This window comes from Oreochromis aureus, linkage group 20 (assembly GCF_013358895.1).
Source record: "Oreochromis aureus strain Israel breed Guangdong linkage group 20, ZZ_aureus, whole genome shotgun sequence".
NCBI classification, from domain to species: Eukaryota; Metazoa; Chordata; class Actinopteri; order Cichliformes; family Cichlidae; genus Oreochromis; species Oreochromis aureus.
Window position 1 is genome coordinate 6365939 of NC_052961.1, and position 23062 is coordinate 6389000.

The window sequence follows — 23062 nt, forward strand, 5'->3', positions numbered from 1 at the left end:
CAATAACTGTTTAACAGTCTTCTGCAGAGTGGTGCCAGCCTAAGAAGGTGTTTTCAAATTTGTTTATGTTGAGTCTTTCAGTCAGCCTTGACTGCATTTCGTTAGTCCAGTTTAACCTGCAGAGTATGTGAATGACTAAAGGAATCTCACTGCCAGAAATGACACACACACACACACACACACACACACACACACACACACACACACACACACACACACACACACACACACACACACACACACACACACACACACACACACACACACACACACACACACACACACACACACACACCCCAAGTCAAAAGGTTGAAAATGATCAGCAACAGTTTAATTACCTGAGAAAAATGTATGATTGATTAAAACTACACACTTAGGTTTCATTGTTGCGGTACGCCACATGTTATTACAAAGCAATTCATTTAAAATATCAGAAAATCCTTCTTGCTTTTGTTTGGCTGGGATGAGGATTAGCACCTACAACACCGAGGCCATGCTTATCAGCCACAAAAGTGTGGCGTGCCAGCTGGAAGCTGGAAATTATTTTATTCGTGAAGTGTTGACATCGCAGTAACACGGGGGAGAGCGCGGATCGGGGGATAGACAGACGGATTGGTGCAGCATCTGCAGTGTTGCGGATGTTGTACTGGACTGTTGTGGTAAAAAGACAGCAGAGTATAAAGCCAAGGCTGTCGTTTCACGTCTCAACATACGTTTCTGCCCTCACCTGTGGACACAAAGTTTAGGTACTAACTGAAAGAATGAGATCATGGATACAAGGGGCAGAAATGAGGTTCCTCCAAATGGCTGTCTGTGCTGTGTCTGTGGGCTGAAGCTCTTATTGCTTTTATCTAACAGGAATGCCTCTTGGTGAGGTGACCCTGGAGCAGACCTAAGACCACCTAAGAATTAGGTCTAAGGAGAGATCACGTCTCTTGGCTGGCTTGGGAACAACGTGGTGTTCTCCCAGAGGAGCTGAAGGAGGCGGCTGGAAAGATGGAGGTCTCTGCTGAGACTTCATTCCTGCATGTATCCAGGATTGGTACACATGGCTGAACTTTGATGGATAGATAGGTAGGTGTATGTAAGCATACAATGGCCACTTTTCAGCAACCATAACTTCAGTGTTCACTGTGCACCTAAGACATGTCTATGAGGTTAAAAGACCTTTTTTCCTAATAACATTTTTCAAATTTATATTAGCACAAAAAACTGTTCTGCTGATTAAAGAACACATTTTGTTAGTTGAGTGTGTGGCTCATGAGTCTCTGTGGGTTTGATTACAGTCTCTAAACTTCAAACTTTCAGAAACCTGAAAGTACTTTTGTTCCAGGAAATGAAGGGTATTCCATGTGGGACAGTATTTTTATACAGGGGTGTGTACTACTCCCTTCACAAAACAACACCTAAAGGCTCCAACCAGAGAAAGAAGTTGGAAATCCCAGTACAAAACTAAGCAAGAACACTGGTACACAAACAGGTTTTTCCTGCATAGAAGGACTTTTTGACAACCTGCAGAGACTTTTTAAAGCATTGTAATAAAGCGTCAGAAATATAATGTTTATATATAGATTTCTGCAACATAATACAGCAAAGGTATTGCACTGTCTTTACTGTACATGGTCAGTTGATGTTTATATGCATAATCAGCCAAAAAAGGCCCACTGTAAGCCAGGAAAAACCTTGAGAAACAGGTGCCCTCACAGGTCCATTAATGGTAGATTGTGTCAGGTTGTGAAGGGAGCAGTACACACAGCTGTAAAGTTTTGGGGCATTTGGAGACTAAAATCAAACCCACAGAGGATGATGCTTCAGAAACTTAATCAACCCAATGTACTTCTTCAATGAGCAGATTTTCTGCTTTCTATTTGTGCTACAATGATTCAACTGTTAACATTAAAACTCGTATTACATAACACAATGTCTGTGCTGGAGTAAAGGATTGATGGTCTCAGGTTCAAGTTTCCACTCAAAAACAGATTTTGAAAAGGAAATTAAACCCTTAACGCAAGGAAGAACTGTTTCACCTTGGTCAATATGTGGTAGATCTGGGGGTACATCAGCCCTCTTCTGTGTCTGTGTTCGGCTACACGAAGAACCTCAGCGCTGACCTAAAATCAAAAAGAGAAACACGGTGACAGACTTTCCCCAGAAACACCCCAAAACTGTGCTGTGAACTCTGGAGTTTGTGTCTGACCTGAGGCAGAGGGGGTGTGGTTATGTCCATGTGACTCCGTGTCGCCATAGATAACAGTGACGGAATGTTTGACCCGCTCCCATTGCCTTGGGAACCGTCTCCAGAGCCGGAGCCCCCTCTTCCAGCGGGATCCTCCCACCGAGAGGACTTGTCTGTCAAATGGCTGAGGAGAGAGGGATTATGGGAATTTTTAAGTTATCCAGAAACTGGCATTCAGGGTCAACACATGTGTATTGTGGTTAGTTGAGGTGTAAGAATTAGATTGACAAGGACAAACCAATAGTAAAGTTTAAAATAATGTTTAGAGTAATTTGACTAATAGCCACTTCTGACTATTGTCTCTGCATTTATCAGCACTGGATGTTACACCTGTCACCATTATGACATAAATGTTAAAATACTGAACAAACGGATGCTCTCTGTGACTTATCAGTAGGTTTGCATGTACATTATTGGCCACCAAGAGAGCGGTTCATCATACTGAGTGGGAACCTTTATTAACAAGATACTAAAAAGGTTTAAAAATATAACAGCACAACCATTAATATTCCAAAACGAATTATTGTTGTGTGGTTTCATTAAATAATCTCATTCATTTTTGTTATTTATTATGTGACATTTTATATTCTACCTGCAACGGGTGTGTTAATGGTCGCTCATATCAAGGATCGCCCCTGGTCACCGACCATTTTCACAAATAAATTTTCCCACAGATGCATTAAATTATTAATAGACTCATAGTAAACTAAATCAGCCTTAATCTAATATCTGGGTGTGCACTTTAACCTTCATTGCCATTTGTGAGCAATCAACCATCTTTAAAAGAGAAAACAGGAGGCCAATTCTGGGTGTTTGTTGGATTAATTTCGGTGCACCGGATGAGACACTCATTTATCACATGTTCTTAACTAATTTTTTTCTCCCACCCCTTCCCATGGCATGTGTGATGGTTAAAATAAAAACAAAAACCTCCACTGTGTGTGCAGGGCACAGGTGAGACACGCACACAAAAGAACAAACTGAACAAACTAAATAAAAACAACAAAAATATACAGTTTTAGCTGTTCAAATATCTGTTATGTTAACCAGCTACTTCAAAATTAGATCATTTGTAGCTGTGTGTCGATGTCTCCTCTGGAGGTGAGATATAAATTTCAGGGTGTGTGTCTCTCTCTCACTGACTGCCCTTGAATTTTGTTTATGGGCCCCACATTGCACATTATGGAGAAAGGGTGGATAGCACAACCATAATGTTTGCACATTCACCTCCTGTGCCAGCCTGCAATGGCTGCATTGGTATGAGTCATAGGTGATGTCACAGGGGAACAACCGGATGATGGAGCAAATCACCCAGCCCTACTACCTATTCCTAGTAGGAGTATGAATCACTGAAATCCTATATAAACGCCTACTTATGAAAAATAAGATTAGTAATTAAACATTAAATACTATACTACTACATCGTGTGAAACTGTAATTATTTTATATGTGGTGTCAGTGTCCACTACATGTCAGATTTATGAGCCATGGCTGCCTGGACTTGCTCAGTCTTGCCTTGATGAAAAAGTTCCCTAACAGGTTGGTGTAACATGCATGTCTTCATCCGGAAACGCAAAGCTCTTTGAATTTACTTTTCAGCAGGGTTCGTACGCTTTTTTCAGGGTCAAATTCAAGCACATCTTAAGCACTTTCAAGCTCCCTTTTTAAGCTTTTCCAGCAGCACCCCCCCCAAAAAAAAAAGAATGCATGTTTCAATTTGCATCACCTCAGTAAGACCATGTGAAAAGATACTTTAGCTCCCCTTTTGTTAAGACATAGAAAAACGCACCACATAAAAATACTGGAAAAGGAAACGGTCACCTTATATACATAGTGTATAAACTCAAAATGCACATTTCACTTAAAAATTAAGATGAGAAAATGTGAACAAATCAACTTGTTAGAGATATTCTTCTCCTGTTGAAAAAAAAAAAAGAATAAAGAAATAAGTCTTCTCATCAGATATTGATGCTTCTTTCCTGTGTGACAAAAAAAAATAGGAGACAGATGTTTGTTTGTTTGTTTTTTTGAGTCAATTCCCAATAAAACTGTTTTATTGCTAACCAGATTGTTGTCTGTATTATTGCTGAAGTCCTAAATGATCACCTTTAAAGTGTTTGTGCTAATAACATCAAGTCAGACAGTCATGGAGAACAGCACTGACTGTTTAAGTAGTTTAATGTGTAGGTGCTGACCATAAACACATTTTGAATGAAAGCCGGGGAACTTTGGTAGCACAGAAACAGGTGGCTATTCTTTGTGACCATATGGGTCACTCATATTACCATTATTTCACCCAAAGGCACCAAATTAATACTCAAAAAAGCTGCAGCAATACACACAAATATAAACTTTGCTTTTAGCCTCTAACCCTCTGGTGTCCAGGGTATAATTGGCCGTTTTTGACTACTTTTGCTTTGGCCTCTATATTTCACCTTTAAAAACTGTTTATCTTGCCAATCTATTATTTACTCATTTTGACATAATGTGTCAGCACAATTTATCTAAATTCAGACAAAATTTAAAATACAAGTAGAAAGTGATATTTTTGACTGTAAAAACCACAAGCATGTTTAACGAATCATTTTCATAACTTGAAATGCAAATAGAAATTGGACATTTTTAAAAAATATGAACAAGTTTTGCAAACAACAAAGTTATATGGTACTATTTACCTAAAAATGCAGCCAAGGCTCAGACGGTTTTTATATAACCATTCAAAACTATTTACAGAACAATCAGGTGCTCTTCGTCAAATAAGAAGGCACACAAATTATTTATGCAACTCCAAAAAATAGTTTGTGTCCACTATAACAGATGGGAACAGCACAGGGATCAATCCTGCAGGTCTGACAGCAGGTGTGTCACTCAGCGTTTACACTGCAATCTGCCATTGGTGGCTTTTTTGCAGCAACTGTGACGTTCACTAGTAGAACTGACACACAAAACAAAACGACTACACTACACACTAACTACACAAGACAACACACTAACTTGAGACTCCAAACACGATAAACGTCACAAATCTCTCACGTATCAAAACTCTCTCTCTCTCTTAACCTCACTCACTCTCTCTCTTCCCTTTCTTCCCACCAACCAAATACCACATGTTGCCATATTATTTTTTGATTGGTCGACATGGTACATTTTTCCACCAATAGAGAAGTAGTGTTTTTTCTTTTTTCACTCACAAGCAAAGCGTGTTAGCTAGCGCTCGCCATAAAAAACGCCGTTTTTACAGTTTCTTCCCGGAGTAAACGCCACTGTTTTATTCAGAAAAACCCCCAATAAAATCAGTTTTACGTGACCTATCAACACAATTTAAAAACTGGTATATAGTTTGAAGTCCGCACGTTCGACCCAAGTTGAAATGGAGACTCTGGGTCCGTTGACCCCAGAGGGTTAATCAGAAAGCCTTAAGTTAGCTAGTTAAACACACACATCAAACACACACATCCACACATGTGCAATAACACTAATGTGCAATAATCTTTTCTGGCATCGTTGTATTTTTACTCAGTTGTATATAGCATTTGTATTCTATTTTTATCTTATTGTATATTTTATTCTACTGTATATAGTATTTTATTTTATTCTATTCTGTACAGTTGTGTACTGTATTTATTCTTATTTTATTTTATTCTAATTTTTGCTTCATAACTTTTGCACTGTCCACTTCCTGCTGTGACAAAACAAATTTCCCACGTGTGGGACTAATAAAGGTTATCTTATCTTATCTTATGTATCGGGCTAATGTTTAAAGCTTTCACTTGAGTAAATTAACTCATATTACTGCTAAGTAATGTTAGCATATTCCGTAATAGCGCTGCCACACTGCATCACTGCATCACACTCAGTGCATTTCAATCATTTCTCCAGCGAGTTTGATAGCTAGCAAAATAATCATCATAATTTAAAAAAATAGTATGTGTAACGTACGCGTACTGGAAAATTATTTACTAGCACTCACCTATCATGCGACTGGAGAACGCAAACTCCACCATTGTTGTTTTCCATCAAACACTCATTAAAACAGCAACCTACAGGTATGTTAGCGCACTCATCCCCGACTGTCCGAGGGAGGGGCGGGGTCACATATTGAAACAGACGCAAGGCAGCCCAGGCGGGAAATTTTGCTTTTATGCCTCATTTTATTTCTCTGTCTGATAAGAAAACAATTCAATCAGATAGCTATTTATTGTGAATGAAATCCAGTTACATTTTCAAGCACTTTTAAGCACCACATCTGAAATTCAAGCACTTTTCAAACTTTGAAAAGACGACATTAGAATTCAAGTATTTTCAAGGATTTCAAGCACCTGTACGAACCCTGTTTTCAGACACACGGTACCAAGGTTCTTTTATAGTCCCGTGTTAGGAACCCACAGAGCCACTTCAAACTGTGCAAAAGGAACCTTACATGCTCGACAAGTGTCTTACTTGGCGTTGCTGTCATTGGGTTCATCTCCATCCGACGATGAGGAAGGAGACGGAGAGGGGCCAGACAGAGCGCCGGTGTGATGATTGGGTAGTCGACTTCCCCCCTGAGTGGAATCATATGGAGCTGACCAGTCAGTGAAGCCCATCTTGCCCGTCAGTGAGTCGTTGCAGTCTTGGGATGGCGGCTGTGGGGTCTGGAACAGAGGGGCGGAGCCAGGTCCATATGGAGCATTTTGATAGTGTGGCTTTAACCCCGGGACCTGGGGGGGAGGGAACTGGGACAGGAGAGGGGGGATAAAGAAGGAAAATTGGGTTGGTGGAGGAAGAAGCATGGGAAATTGAGTACAAGAGAGGAAGAGTAGGGAAGAGAAGACGTCTCAGGGGTGGGCACTAATACTGTCCTATTTTATATCAGATCAAACTGGAAGCATCTAATCAAGGCTGGTGGGAGGATACAGGATGGGAAGGAGTGCACCCTCCTCCATCAGTCACTAAACGAGCACATGCCTCAAAGGGATTTCAAAGAGCAAAGGGAAATAAAGCCTAATCCACTATTCTACATGTAGACTCATGTAGACAGAACAATTACACATCAAAGAGACTTAAGGATTAGCGAGAGAAGGAAGCTACCTGATTCTTTCCAGGCTGCATCGGTCCCATGTGACCAGGTGGTCCCCCAAATGGAGCAGGTCCAAACCCAGGTACTGTGCACAGCGAGAAAAAAACAGGGATTAAAAACAAATAGACAAATGTGTTTTATTCACAGTGAATAAAAGTACATCGAGCAAGCCAAGAAGATTACATAACAGCAATCCTGTTTTCTGAACTTGCTTCCTGAGCAGCTTGCTACTCACAGATGAAAGAGGAGGGCCCCATGTTAGGTGAGCGGGGTTTGGAGGCAGCTGAGAAATACTCCACAGCTTTCTTGAATCGCTCCACCTTGTCCTCCATACGAGACTGCAAAGGGGGGGCAAAAGCATTATGAAGACTACTGAACCTGCTGGTATTACAGATGGCAGTGAGGATGTTCTAACTGAGGGATCTGCTGGAGAGATTTCCTGCATTACGCACCCAAGAAGGAAAAAACAACAACAAAAATACCTTTAACTTCTTCAACCTTTGGCCTGTTCTCTGTGTGTGGACCAGTGTTTGATGTTTTGGTTTTACGAAGCAGATGCTGGGGAGGTTGTCACAGCAACATAGCCATAAAGTCAAATCTACTTGGTCACTGGTTTATCCAGTGTAAACAAGATTAAATAACATGCCTAAGGCCTGATTTAGACCTCTGCGGGGACTCTTTGTAGAGCCTACGAGGTAACCTGTGCAAGTTGTGCATCATTGCCTGCATTCACACTCATGTGTGGCACATATGCATTAATTGCCGTATGGTCGTGTCCCGCTGATTTACATGCTGTGCTATCCAAGGGAAAGAAAATACTGCGACGTTTCACACTTCCAAGTCTGTGCTCTTTGTTGTGGTCACTTTATTTTCCAGGGGCACACACACACACACGTGTCTCTCAATTTTTTCTACTTTTTTGTACATCTCCCCACCTCCACTCTAACACCTTCAACAATCTTCCTCCAGGAATTTGACAACATTTGTGAGTTCTTATATTGATGCTATGATTATTATTCCTTATATTGGGACAATATCTCACTTAAAAATGTAAGAACTGTTTGAAAAAGTCAGAAATACATGGGAGGAACTGACTGTGCTAAACATGCCAATCACAATGGTTGCAGGCTGTGTACATCTTTCTAGGGACGTGCACATCAGGTTACAGCATATAGTTCAGAGTCACGCTGCAGCATTCCTAAACTGGCACTTGAGGCACGCTCGACTCTGGGCATTGTTTTGCGAAAACGAGTTGCAGCTCAGAGAAAGAAGTGGCTGCTTTAAGTATGACTGGTGCTGCAGAGGATTATCTTTAAATTGTAGAGTAATAAATTACATTTCACCTTTACTATGAATTAATATAGCCCTCAAACAAAAACTCTTGTTAAGATTAATACTTCATTTTTTCAGTATAAATGTATACTGTATCGCTCTTCTAGTGAAGGACCACAAGAGTATGTGATCATCTCAGTAGATTGAATCCAGCTTGGCTAATCCAATTATTTTGTGGCTTTGAAAACAGAAGAAACTGGTTGAGGTTACCAGATTTATTTGAACTGGGATCTCTGAGCTGAACTTCCAACTTCCAGAAAACAAGCCCCTGGTCTCCCGACTCTCTTACTTCAACTAAGCATGGGTCAGAGGCAACTCAGCTTCAGTGTTTTTTTTTAAAAAAGAGCAGTAGAGGTTCACTGATTTTCAAATTCTGGATCAATCCCGATGTTTAAAATAATGTGGCTGACATATGTTTGCATATGTTTGTTTTTGTAGTTATTCATCCCTCACTTGTGTCAGGAAGTAAATAAATCATATCTCAAATACCTAAACAGCTTCCAAGTCCTTCAGTCCTGCATTACACAAAAGATTGGAATATTAATATGACACAACAGATGAATGTGCCTTACTATTTACTGATATGTTGACACGAGTCTACATGGGTGAAGTATCGGTCCTTCTCTATTTAACGCAGGTGTCATTCATTATTACAGGAACAACTGGTTTGGTTTCTGACACCTGGTTAAATGTTTGCCACTCTGGTTCCAGATCACTAAGTCCTTGTAGCTGGAAGAGAGTCGCCATGTTTACTGTAAACCAATCCCATGAAAAGGTTTATCTTTCAACCTCCCCGTCCTCTCTGTGACACTTTGGTTATAACTGAAGACACAAATCTGCTTCCTAAAGGAAACGTATACTTCCATGTTAAACCTACATCGCAACCACAAACTACACTGAACCCTGCACTGTAACCCGACGTGAAGCTTCCTGGTAGGTTAAAATGGCTGTTGATTGGCTCCTGGTTACGGAGGGGACAACTGTCATCTCTACTCTACATAATTATCCCATAGATGCCTTTTTTTTTTGGTCCCTCATAAGATTCCTATATCCTTGTATGTCCTTCCTGTCCCATATAGTAATTATAACTGTAATAATAACTCTTTACTTAATCACAACATGGTTTTTCCAACGTATCAGTTTATTTGGGAGCTCTAAACCATTTTGACGTTACATTGCATACACGGCCTTAAGTACTTGAGTTTAAAATGCATCTTTGCTACACAGATGGACAAAAACAACAAAGATGCACCGGTTTATTTTGGGTGTTTTAGGTTTGTCTCAACTTTGTGGGAGTCACTCGCCCTCACAAAACCCTGAAGCCCCGTTTTGGGCCACGAAAACAACATACAGAATGGCTTCTTGTATGTGTTGTCAAGTAAATGCACCATATTCACCGTTCAGCTTTTTTCTCGCTGTGTGAAACAGTGGAAAAACACATGCACTCTAGCAGCGCAGCTCAACTGATCATCTAAACTAACCACAGTGGAAAAACCCTATTAGTCAATGAATGTCAAAGAGCCTTGACATGACATATAGTTTATAAACATGTTCAGTAAAATACGACTTAACTCCTACCATAATTTTCCTTTTACAGAAGACATCAAACTCAACACGCCACCCAATTATAGATTTAAATGTTTATGTCCTTTAGACATGAACAACACAGCAGAAACTACTTCCGGAGGCGACACCGGGGACTAGCTAACCCCGTGCAGCACAGATTTATATCAGATAAGCAGAAGGCTACAGTTTAGCACTGATGTGTGAGGAAGTACAGTTGCTGACTCAGGCCTTGTGTCAACAGTAATAACCTATTTAACTGTCAGCAAAAATCTGATATGTAAAGTCAAACCTCGGCTAAAAGCATGTTCACATTGTTCTTTTCTTTTCATGTAAATCTTATTCAAAGACATTTTAATTCACCCGGCAGGATGTCGGTCTACGAGCAGTCGGTAAAAAAAGATCAGTGACACAAATGACCTACCTGTGACTGTTTGAAGACATCTCTGGCAATGGCGTCGAGGTTTCCCAGATCTTTGATGGAGGCTACGTACTCTGAGACAGCTTTGATCACCACCTCACAGGGCGGCAGCACCAACTGATGGGCTCGCACCTGACAGCAAGAGAACAAAGGCTCTCATGTACTTATATCGAGCTACGAGGACAGCGGCACTGTGAAACAGCCGCATGACAGACAGACAGGTAGATTTTTTTAAGAAGCATTGCACAGAAGCACCATTCATATTTCTAACTTTTGAATTTTTATTAATGCGCTTATAACCTTTTTTTTTTTTTTTTTTTTAAACCAGCTTTGGTTATTTTATAACCAAATACTGCAATGTTCACCAATAAAAATTACACTTCTGACAAAAGAATGATTCCAATAACAGAATGATTGCGTTGCAGATACGTGGCTTTTGGCATCTGCCCATAGGAGTGTTAAATTAATAACCCGTGTTCCTCGCTCTGAGGGAGAGGCTGGTTAGGTTTATCAGTTTGTTTGCAGGGTAACTAAAACTTTATGGAGAGCTTTGCATGAAATTTGTGCCACTGGTGGGGCTTGGCTGCACTTGAAGAAGAAAGAAATGATTAACCAATACCATTTCGTGGCAGGTAGTGAATATCAGAACCTCTAAACTATTGATTGACTTCTGGATAGGAATTTTCCACTTTAACTATCATCCGACCCATTTCAAAGGTACTGATTTGTGTCCATGTACACGAAAGTGCATTTTCCATTTTTTAACAGTGAAAATGTCAACGTTCGAGTCTCATAGGTCACAGATTGTTATCTACATTATTTTTTAATATGTTATTAATTTTATGATTAATTTGCATTGAAAACCACTTTGTTAGAGCCAGACATTTAAAATGACTGTGAGATTTAGGTGTGGAAAAACAACTGTTAGGTTTAGTAATAAAGAATCACTGTGAAGTTTAGAAGCTAAACTATGTGCTTAGGGTCAGACATAATCAACTTGGTTAGGTTTAGTCTTTAAAAGCTCATGGATCGTGGAAACAATGCAGCTGCCACTTTTTTCAAAGCTTCATTTCTTTGGTTAGCATCCTGGCAGGTTCCACATGCATGTGTTTGGACTGTGGGAGGAAGCCGGAGTATCCGGAGAGAAAGATCCCAAAACCTTCTTGCCACAGTGCTAATAACAGTGCCACCTTCTACTGAAACACATTATTTACAAAGTCATGCTGACTCTCACAAAAACAAACCAAAAAAAAAAAGTGACAATTCATTATCATGAACACGATCTACGTTCTATTCTACAACTATTTCACAAGCTATTTACCTCGTGAAATAGTTGTGAACATAGATTTTGAGGCTTTCCTGCTTTAACCTCTGAAGTCAATTTACATATGTGTACAAGAATTACCATTCCTTCCAAGGAACGTTAAGATAAGGAACCATTATCAACCACCAGCATTTTCCATCATCTGTTCATTAATAAATGTTAAAAATGAAAAAAAACAAAATTAAACTGGGAGATCTGCTTTCCAGTTCCAATATGATACCAGTGGCATGGCTTCAGGTATTTGCTGATAACAAGTACTCATCCAATACCAGTGCTAAATTAATAAGCCTTATCCCTCAGTGCTAGGAAAGGACTTGTAATCATCATTTTGTGTGTCAGGAAACATACAATATACAAATGTAATGGACTGATATTTGCTGATAAATTAATGCATATCAAAGGAAGAAGCATAAAAGAAAGATAACTGTACTTATGTAAGTGAACTAATTCATTAAAACTTTGTTGTTTACCGGTCACACCGGTTTCTTCTTTCCCTGCTCTCAGTTTCAATGTGGGTACACCTCTTCACATACGAGGAACAAAACAGATGAGAGGAAGATGAAGTGAAGATAAGAAGCGAGTAGAAAACAACTTACGTCACCCTTAAACACAAAAAATCTTCCGAACAAGTGTTAAACTTATCGGAACTATAGAAAGAGGGTGAAAAGTCAACAAGGACAGCGTAGTCATCTGAGTCTTTCACTCATCGTCAGCAAAACACACTATTACAAAGAAAACTTGTTAGTGCAGGTATTCCACACCTGCTGCAAACTGCTAACCCTTATGTTAGCACGATTTCTAGCAACTGGTGCACTGCTGCTGAGGCATGGCAAAGTAAACACAGACCAATGTAGAATTAAATATTGACTACTTGCCACCAGTACACAACTATCAAAACAACATTTCTGAGGGTCATCTGATTCTGCATTTGTCTGGCCAGCAAAGATCAACACTACCTGTTTTTGGGGGGTTTTTAGCCATAACTGACTGTGTGCTTTAAAGGGATGGATGGAATTCACAGTATTCACATAATCATATTAAAAGAAGAAGCACATTTCATTTGGATGTTAACCTTTGACAATATCACTGAGGGGCAAGGCCGCTCTCATTTAACTTTATCTGATCCCTGATCACTTATATCCACTGAAGCAGAACTGACTGTAAAATTTTTTTAAAAATCCAGGTTGTCTGCTTTTTACAGGATGATGGGAACTATGCTATACTGTTATACCTTGGCACAAAGACTCACTTTTGAAAGTAAAATTAAATTTTAACGCAGCCACCAGTAGCCCCGACCTATGACAACACTTAACGCACACTGTGTGATGGGAAATTATAAGCAAGCAAGCAAGATGGAAAGTAAGACAAGACTGGCAAGTGAACCAGCTGCGTACTGCATTACTTCAAGCTTGAAAATACAGTCATATAAATGCTGTGTCAGAGTAAACCACATCAACCACATTGTGCAGCGTGTGGACGAAGGCTGCAAATGCTAGCTGTGCTGCACACCACACTCGGCACTCTGTAAGCCATTAATTGTAATACAACGTCGGTCTGCCACTGTTGCGGGCACAACATCAAAGTTCAAAACAGCCAGTAGAGGAAACATTGACGGCATCTGACTTAAGCACTGCACTCCATCCACGAGACCAAAGGCCTTTCTTGGAAACAGGTTTCCATCCGGTGATACACTTCAGGTGTATTTTAACAGTCAGATAGCTTGTTGGAACGCATCAATACATTTATTTATTATCATTTGCTACAAACGTTTCACAATCAAAGCCTTCTAAAGATCAACAGCTGGATCTTATTGTAAAAGAAAAAAAACAGAGTGAGAAAAATAAGACACCCCTCTCTAAAATGTGTCACATATAAAGTTATGCGAAAGTCTGGTTCTGTTTAAAACTGAGGTAAGGGTTCGTGTGACATCACATACTGTTACAGCTAATATTTTCTTTTATTCGCAGAGAACTTTGGACAAAGAAGCAATCGTTACCTTGAGGGAGGCTAGTGGGTGTTCTGGTCCCAGCAGACTCCAGTGGAAGGCAGCCAGGTCTTCATCAGGCAAAATATGATTTCCTGAAAGAAAGAAGCTCTTAACTTTATGTTGTATCAGTGAACAAAAACAACAGACAAAGGCAGTTGCCAATTATAACCCACATACAGGGGTGTGTCTTTCAAAAGTAAGAAGTGTGGTATGGTTTGGATTTTGAGGTGTGTGCCATTGTATCGCTCCTCACCCAGCAGAGCAGCAAAGCAGGGCAGGTGCTGTGTCTTGAGCCCGAGCTGCCTGGCGGCCTCGGACAGCAGATACTGGTGTGTGGTCAGGTTCTTTCCATTCCAGCTCAGTTTGAGCGCATGCGAGGAGAAGTAGGCGGGGACGTTGCAGAGCGCAAACTCTGAATCCTGAGCGATCAGGCCTGCAAATCCATAGTCCCTGTAGAGAGAGAGCACTTCCTGGTGGTGGTCCTCCAAAGTCTGTACAACCTGTAGATACAGAGAAGACAAATTTGTTAGCTCTATGAAATTTTGCACCACCTCTTTCATATTTAAAGTATAAATGGATTAAGAAAAGTTATTTATAGCTTATCTGATCACTGTTTAAGTTGCTTTTTGAAGAATAAGACAAGTTTTACTCAAACTTAGCTTCTCTAATTTTTGGCTTTTTGATATCAGCGTTTCCCCCACACAGAGCCTGGGGGTTTATTTTATTAGCTTTCTGTACTAGTTTACAAGTGGAGAGCCTCCACACTCTTATTTTGAAAGTTGAGCTGCTGCTAAAGTCTGTATATAAATGACGGAGCGAGCCATTGGGATGTTCCGCCTCAACCTGAGACTTTTTGCTGTTGCCATCTTTTTGTTTGAATAGCTATCTGTCTGAGAAAACATGGAACGCTGCTTAACCATAGGCTAGCACAGCTGTCAATCACACAGCACGCCTTACCCCGCTTTACCCCAACTGTTTTTTGTTGTTTTACACCAATGGGGATCATAATTTACAAAATAAACTTTCTGCTGCATTCATTAAAACTTGAAGCCAGTGGTTGAGACTATAAAGGGTCTAATGAGATCACAGAGTAAGAGAGCTGAAGGGAGGTTTAGATAGACTGGACTGTAGAATTTTGTCACCCACACCACTGTAGTACAAGACAGCTGGTTGGTGAATCATGATGGGCATTTTTCAGTACTCCCCGATGTTTTATAGACCAGATGACATTTCAGAGGAATTGAAATTAATTAATTTTTTTTTTAAGTGGACTGCCAATGGAGAAAATGACAGTCTCTCGTGCAAGCTGTCACTACAACATACTTCGTTTATGATGAATGTAGATGACAGACTGAAACTGGCAGTGACACATTTTATGCCAACAAAATACTTCTCCTCCACGGTCCACGACAACATTTCATAAAACCCTGTTTGCTCGCAAAATTACATCTGAGGCAAAACTGTGCTGTACCGGTTGCTTTCAGTGTCCTGGTGATGCATCTATCTCAATATATGTCCGCGTAATTTTCTTCTTAGCTTGTGGATGAGGGGCCATATTTTTGTCAGGTAGAGAGAGAGCACGACGGCTTCAGAACTATGTCGAATCTTTTTAATCAATGTCAGTGTTAATCAATGTGAAAACGAAATAATTAGGCAAAGCTTCGTTATTAAAATTCAATTTAATGAGCTGGTAATCAAATATCTTTTTTCAAATGAATGCAATGTGGGACAAAGATTGACTTGTTTAAACCGTTTCATCTCTCTGTATCACTAAAACCAAGCAAACATTAAGAATCAATCCATTTTAAGATCTTAAATAAAAATGAAGAATGAACAATGGCAAAAGTGCAAGACATTTATTATCATTGGGAAATACTACAACACAATGATGCTTTTAAATTAACTAACAGTGAAGCACACTTTAAAAGTCTAGCAGCAATATAACAATGACATTCTGATACTGTATACCTAATTCAATGCACAAATCAGTGGGTTAAAAAAGACGTGAAAGTGGAGGGGGATGCAGATGCAGATATATTTACAGACTATAAAGCCCAGCGATTCTGAGAAAAAGGCTGCGCTAACTGTGATGATCATTCCACCTTCGTTTGTTGGACCCTTTTATGACTTTTACTGTTTTGAGATAGCTTAAACCAAGGACACTGTTTAATCCCACTCAACTCGAGCTGAAATAAACGATGACTGCGTTCGTGCTTTAAAGGAGGGGGTGAATGCACGATGCTATGAATCAAAGGCCTGCAACCCAAGACAAAACGAGTGACATGTTTATAATGGCCTGTGGCTAAATCCAAAGCAAAATGTTAAATTAAAATTTCAATAATCAAGCCACAACATGCAGTAAACACTAGAGACGTGCATAACTAGTTGGCCAGATATTTAAATGTTGCCGCCCTCACTAGTCAGCATTAGAAACTAGTTGGTTACACATTGATGTATAGCAGTTGGTTGTCAGATGTTGTTATAACCATGACAAATGGTTGCCTCTGTGTGTGTGTGTGTGAGATGGGAAGTTTTAAAAAAATTCAGACGAAAATCAAGCACACTACAGCTGCAGTACTTTACCTTAGAAATCAAGGGGTTATGTGCAGGTTGTTTCAGAGTAAGGTGACGCAACTACTCAACAACGTGGAAACTAGACCTCATGGGAAGAAAGCCGGTGGCGCTAACACTGCTAACATTAGCTACACATGGCAGATTAATGAGTGTATGACATTGTGTGTACAAACACATAGCAGTCCTTGAACACAGCTTGTCCAATAGACTGTATTTAGTCCCAAATATTTTGAGTGTTTTTGGGGGGGATTACTCAGTCTTATTTTTTTTCCCCCGTATATTTAAACATTCAATAAATTAGTTGCCAGGGACATCCTTAGTAAATACCTGACTAATACAAATATTCAAATGTATTTAATTTTATTAAGACTAAGAGTAGGTTATTAATTGTTTTGGTTGTATGGTCTTTGTTTTATTTAAGTTAACTTTTATAACAATGTTAAAACGTTTTTTATATTCGATTTGTTCCCGACAGAAGAATGAATGCCCACTTAAATAGAAATTATACATCAATAATGGCATAATATACAATAAAACAGCTAGAATCTTAAAAAATATTGTGATGTAGATTTTTAGCCACACAGTCCAGTGATAAAAGTAAACAATCAGTTTCAGCTTTAAGTCTGTATATCTAGAATTAATACCAGAGTTTAATGACCAGAATAATGCATGCGTAGCAACTCCAAACAGACAAACTGGCACCCAGTACACATAGAAGCAAGCAGAGACCCAAAGCTGCACAGAAAAGAACAACAGTAACTAAAGTGAAGGTGCAATGCAAGCAGAGGTGAAATACTTGGAGCTGCAGAAGCAACACAGTTTCTCAGAATACAGGTAGGGCAAAACAAGCGTGCACACATGGGAACTGTGAGTAACGATACTGTACGAGCACACGAAGCATCAGAGTGTGTTGTGTTGTAATGTAGGTGGGATTTTTCTATTCTAACAAGTATCCTCTCAGGATACAATATGGCACTGTGTTTTTGTTATACTAGCTATGGGAATGTAGATCAAAGGCAAAACATGACAGCAGGCTACATAAAGCTGACAAGAGGGGACTGCGAGAGGCACTAAGAGGTAGAGCTGCATTTATGGCTCTCTAGGATACATTATATATTTCACATTACTATATGATAACAGCAGAGTGGTTCAGTGCATTTATAAACCACAATAATGATGTTTCAAAAGGTCAGATGCACAAAAATATTATATTTTTAGTATTCTGAAACACCAACTAACTCAAATGTACAAAATAATTCAAAGTATACCACTGTAAGTCACCTGGGAACTATAAATAGTGCTCCCAACTCAGCAGCTGCTCAACAATATATAAAAAAGTTCACAGAGTTCATGTTATGTAATATATAGGCTAAACGAGGTCATGCCTTAAAGTACATGTTTCCAATCTCCACTTTGGAATGAGGATGGACAGACCAATTCTTTTAGACCAAGCATTTATCACTATATCCGAATTTATCTTGGACAGACTTCACCTCCCTCAAGACCATTACAAACACAGCGCACCAGCTGCAAGGACCAGCTAGAAATACCAATTGCTAAATTCTTTAAAATCATGACAGGTGTGTGAGACATGTTTTAAACCTACAGAAATCTTGCTGAAACACATCTAAGCTATTAAAATCCAGGGGTTTAGAAATTCATTTTTGGACAGGTATCTTAGGCACCTCTGAGCAGGTGACTCCTTCAAACAAAAGACAATAAAGTAGCCTGTTATCAGGCAGAATTATCAGCTGTTTACACTCTGACTTTCATGTCTAAGCAAAAGAAAAACAAAAGAGGACTGAGAAGAACTGAATCACATCTATGGGAAGGGAAAAAATGAGAATAATTATTTGAAAGTAATGCAGAATTCCCCAAGAGACTTGCTGAATTATATCCCAGATATTAATAGCATAAAGTGAAAGGTGAAAACTGGCCTAAAAATTCACCATGAATAAATGCAACTAAATGCCTCGTGCTTAAACCTGCATCCATGATTGACAAGTACTAGGGGCTCAAGGAACAACTGGAGCAGATGAGCAAGGTGAGGACGGTCCCAGCAGATCCCAAATGCATGTGAGTGCAAAGAAGAGCAGCTACACACAACAGCTAGAAGCAAATGTATAGCTCTACCGGGTAGAAAAAGCCTGTCCAAATTTTCATAAATATCATCACTGGTGTATATGTAAAGTGTAGAATTTCTTTTCTTAAACAGACAGAAATCCTACTGAAAAGACATTAAAATTCTGGGGCTTATAAATACATTTTTGGACAAGTGTAATGTGAAAGCAGGCTACATCACCCCCCCCAAAAAGACACAGAAGTAGCTCACTTTCAGACAGAATTATCAAGTATTTACACTCTGATTCTCATGTTTGGTCCACAAGCACAAAAGAGACCAGAAATAAAATCATGAAAGCAATACAGAATGCATGAGAGAAACTATACACTACATCCCAGATATATGCAGCATAAAATGATGCCGAAAAGATAGGAGGAAAAAATAAATCACAAAGAATGCACTAGAATAAGTGCCTGGCGCTCCAGATCTAGTGGGGGGAAAATAAACCTATGCTTAGGATTTTGGGAGTACCAGTGGCCAAAGAAACAGGCGTGTCTGGAGCATTGGAGGCTGTAACCCCACAAAGCACATGACAGCAAAGAAGAGCAGCAGCTACATGCAACAGCTAGAAATTGACATCTGGCTCTGCTCCAAAAACCCCTGCTTTAACAGAAAGTGATTGTATTTGTGCAAAAAAAACAAAAACCGAAAAAATAAGCATAATAATAATAATTAGACTCAGGTTCCCTCATTTCTGTGGTTAGAGCTGCTTCCTGCACTTGCCACAAACCAGGGAAGGCGTTAAAACGGTTGTGAATGATGCAAGCAGCTAAATGGGCCTGCTGCACCTAACAAGTGTAAAATGAGCGGCACGCCGTATGACACGACCACAATAAAACAACTTTCACACAGCCATGATTGATCTGCTTACCCGCACTCGGAAGCGGAACATGGCGAGGCGGACACAGTGGCTGAGGCAGGCCGGGGGCAGGAACCATGCCCGGGGAGGCGGGGTGGCCTTGCTGCCGACGTGGTTGACTATCAGCTGCGCCGTCTGTCGCTGGCTCTGAGCTCGCCGCGCCCACTCGGGCCAGCGCTCCTTCCCCAGGGTGCCGTTGAAAACCACGACCAGCTCCAGGCCACCCTGGTACAAGCAGGCCTGCGACAGGGCGGCCAGGTATCCCAGCATGGCGTTCCACTCGCCTCCGCACACCCAGTCCGTCTGGTAGCCGCCGTACAGGCGCTGCAGGCCGGAATCAGCGTCGATTAGGATCCTGGCAGGCGGGGGCGGGGGAGGCATGGGCCCGGGGTGATGTGGGTGGTGGTGTGGGTGATGATGATGAGGGGGCTGGCGGGCCGCGGTCCGGGCAAGCTTGAGGAGGTCCACGGGGACCGTGGCCCCGGGACACCGCTTCTCTAAATACTCCTGAAAGCCCTGCACTCCCATGACGGTGTTATTGAGCCGGTGCGTCTGACCGGGAGCGGGCTCTGAATACGTTCTGTACGCCGTGTTTGTAACGTGTTGTGGGGCGAGACTTGCAGCTAGCTGTGCACTCCGGGGGCAAAGCTAACTGGTCTCCGATGTAGTGACAAAACTGTAGTTTAGTTAACCCAGCAAAACAACTTGGCTGTCACGCTGACTAGCAAAACGAGTCACCATGCACCGCCGCACCACTGTATCTGGTAGTTATCCCAAGATATCGAAATGCCAATTTGTTTTTTCTTTACTTCAGTTTTGGTCGAGGGTGCTCAGTTTAGTGTCCATCCCTGTGGATTTTTGGTGAGATGCCAGAAAAGGCCAGTGTAGCTACCTACCTACCCTACCAGAAAAAGTTCAACACGTTTCCTGCTCCCATAATTTGGCTTTAAACACGACCAGCTTCCAAAATGCAGTCGGTAGCGAGTAACGGAAATGCAGCGAGATGGTGGATGTTACCGAGAAATGTCTGCAAAATAACAAAAAATCCCGCTGTTTTGTGCACATGAAACAGATGCAATACTGCGCTTTTTAGTTAGCAAACCCACAGGCTGGATGGCCAGTTCGCGGACATGATGGTGAACCGAGCAGCTTGAAAACCGTTGTTATTTTTAAATCTGACAGATGAAAATGTTCACATTTATTCGGCACTGGCTCTGGGAAATTTCAGCACGTGTGCAGCACCAGCGTGCAGGATAACAAGTGTCAGAATATTAATTTAAAACAAACTAATGAGCAGCGTGCCTGGCTGCACTAATATTTGCTAACTGTGGCTAAGCTGCTAGCTGCTGCTGGCAGGGTCCCCGGCGTGATTTGACGCGTCAACTCCCGAAGACTAGTCCGGGGCGGACACGACGCGGAATGAGATGGATGTTTGACGAAAGAAAAGAAAAGTAACTAAAAGAAAATAAAAATAAAAGCCCGATGGTGCCTCCCTCGCTTTCTTCCACGCTCACGGCTTCATGTTGCAGAGGGGAACATTACTTCCAAGCGACGTCAGCCATCTTGCGACTTCCTCGCGGCCCAGTGGAGTGGGAGGGAAGGCGGAGGGACGCGAGGAAGGAGGCGCGGCCGAGCGCGGGGAGCGACGGGAATAGTAGTCTGACTATGGCAGAGCGTCTGTCCAGAACACTAGCGTCGGCAACGAGAAAAAAACTACATCTGCCAGCGACGGTTTGTACAAGGATAAAAAAGCTGGAGAGCAGCAGTTCTCCAAGTGAATCCAGTAAATACGAGATTATTTGACACTTCACCGTGCAGGTCGCTACTTTTTCTTTTAAATAAAAGCACAAAAGCAAGCAAAATGTATTGAAATATAGCTGCTGTTTTATATTTCTGATATTGGCGCACCAATTTCTATCGTGTTGAGATTTTTAAAAACATTTTATTCAAGGGATCAAAGTAGTAAAAAGTGGCAAACTAAAAATAGATATACATTGGTGGTAGCTTAAATTGGGATCAGTTATTTAAGCAGTGTAACAGGTAGAATGGCGCTGTCCCACCTGTGCCGAAACTCTGTGGGTTTGTCGCCTCCTTGTGGCAGCATATATAAAATGTGCTGTTGAGAAAAATCAACATACTGTATATAAAAAAATCATCTTAATAAATCTTTATACAAGCTATATGAAAAGAAGGAGGAAATGAAGAATGAAATAAAACCAGGTGCCGTGGTCTGAGGGGAAATCAGAATAGCTCTGGACTCCACCTGTGGGAACACTGGGGGAGATTTTCAGGCTAATTTCTGAGTATGACTAGAAGAGTAACTGAGCCTGTGGTGACTCAAGAGGGATGGTATTAAATGAGAAATTCTGAAAGCCTAACAGTGCTTCATGTCTGTCCAACAGAGACTCACCTGCTCTCTCACGTTAATGGTGTATTTCAAACACTTTAAACTCTGTACATTGAGCCACAGTAATTCTATTTAAATTTATACTTTATTGGATTTATTTTGGTTTGATTTTTTTTTATTCAGATGTCATCTTCCATTTTATTTTATCAAGCTTCATACTATTTTATTTATGTAAACAGTTTTGTTGCAGTAAGTTGCATTTTAGCTGCTGCAATAACACAATTGTACAACTTCTGGGATAAATAAAGTATATCTTACTTCATTAGATCTGCTAAATAATGCTTTTACTTTACATAAGGGCATTTAAACCATAAATAAAGTGGTCTAAATGCCCTTGAGCCTAAAAATTTGCCTGAATACAGGAAATTAAGCCTGTAATGCTCAGAGACTCCACAGTGTAATCCCCCCCCAGCAGGTGCGTAGCTAAAGGTGGGGCCTGGTGTCCTTGGAACATGAACCATGACCCTATGCCTACCATTCTTCAACTCTTTTACTTTACAAACTGTGAAAAAAAAGGATATTTGAGACACTGTTACTTACTTCTACCATTCAGTAACTTTAAGCATGTTTAGTATTGTATCCAGACTACTGAGGTTTTGCAGACATTTGACTACTGGGTAGAGGATTGTGTGAGTAAGGCCCCAGTCAAGCTTAGAGACTGGTCTGGTCATCTGGCAACCACCAGTTATGAAGGAAAAATGATTATTCCCTGACTGGTTGGAAGGTTGCTGGGAGAATGAATACCAAAGCCCCAGTCATGTTGGCTAGAGATCAGTCAATAGGCCCTATTTTTCCTTAGAGACCCACCTGTTGCCAGGGAAAAACATGTATTCCCCATGTTGGCAAAAACCTCCTTGTTGCACGTAGTTTGCATGGAAGTGATTTTTCTCCTAACATTGTAGCTGCACAAATGAAATTGTGAAAAGTGTGATAGAAACCAGAAACAGGGACCATTCCCCTTCAAACTCAGTTTTACACCTTTTGAAACATGTTGGCGGCTTTGAGGCACAACTTTTACTTCAAAGGCAAACGTTAAAGGTCCATCTATTCACATTTTACTACCACTGGGCAAGTATTTAGCGAGAGTTTGCAGAAAAAATAACAAACTAAAGGCAATCGTCTAAATCTGACAGAAACCAAAGTAGTCACTGGTATGTTTTTGGTGCTGCACTTTATTT

At 40.7% G+C, this 23062-nt stretch overlaps 1 protein-coding gene across 1 annotated transcript in view; it reads right to left on the minus strand.

Annotated features, from left to right (window-relative positions):
• Positions 1 to 21049, minus strand: part of fam120c (family with sequence similarity 120C) — a 37960-nt gene extending 16911 nt beyond the window's left edge. The window contains exons 1-9 of the mRNA XM_031725710.2: positions 19490 to 21049; positions 14176 to 14422; positions 13932 to 14014; positions 10615 to 10743; positions 7531 to 7633; positions 7307 to 7380; positions 6677 to 6951; positions 2198 to 2360; positions 2028 to 2111 (exon numbers count right to left, since the gene is read on the minus strand). Coding sequence (XP_031581570.1) covers positions 2028 to 2111; positions 2198 to 2360; positions 6677 to 6951; positions 7307 to 7380; positions 7531 to 7633; positions 10615 to 10743; positions 13932 to 14014; positions 14176 to 14422; positions 19490 to 20005 — 1674 coding nt within the window. The 5' untranslated portion in view covers positions 20006 to 21049. The remainder of the gene's footprint in view (positions 1 to 2027; positions 2112 to 2197; positions 2361 to 6676; positions 6952 to 7306; positions 7381 to 7530; positions 7634 to 10614; positions 10744 to 13931; positions 14015 to 14175; positions 14423 to 19489) is intronic.
• Positions 21050 to 23062: the final 2013 nt, after the last annotated feature.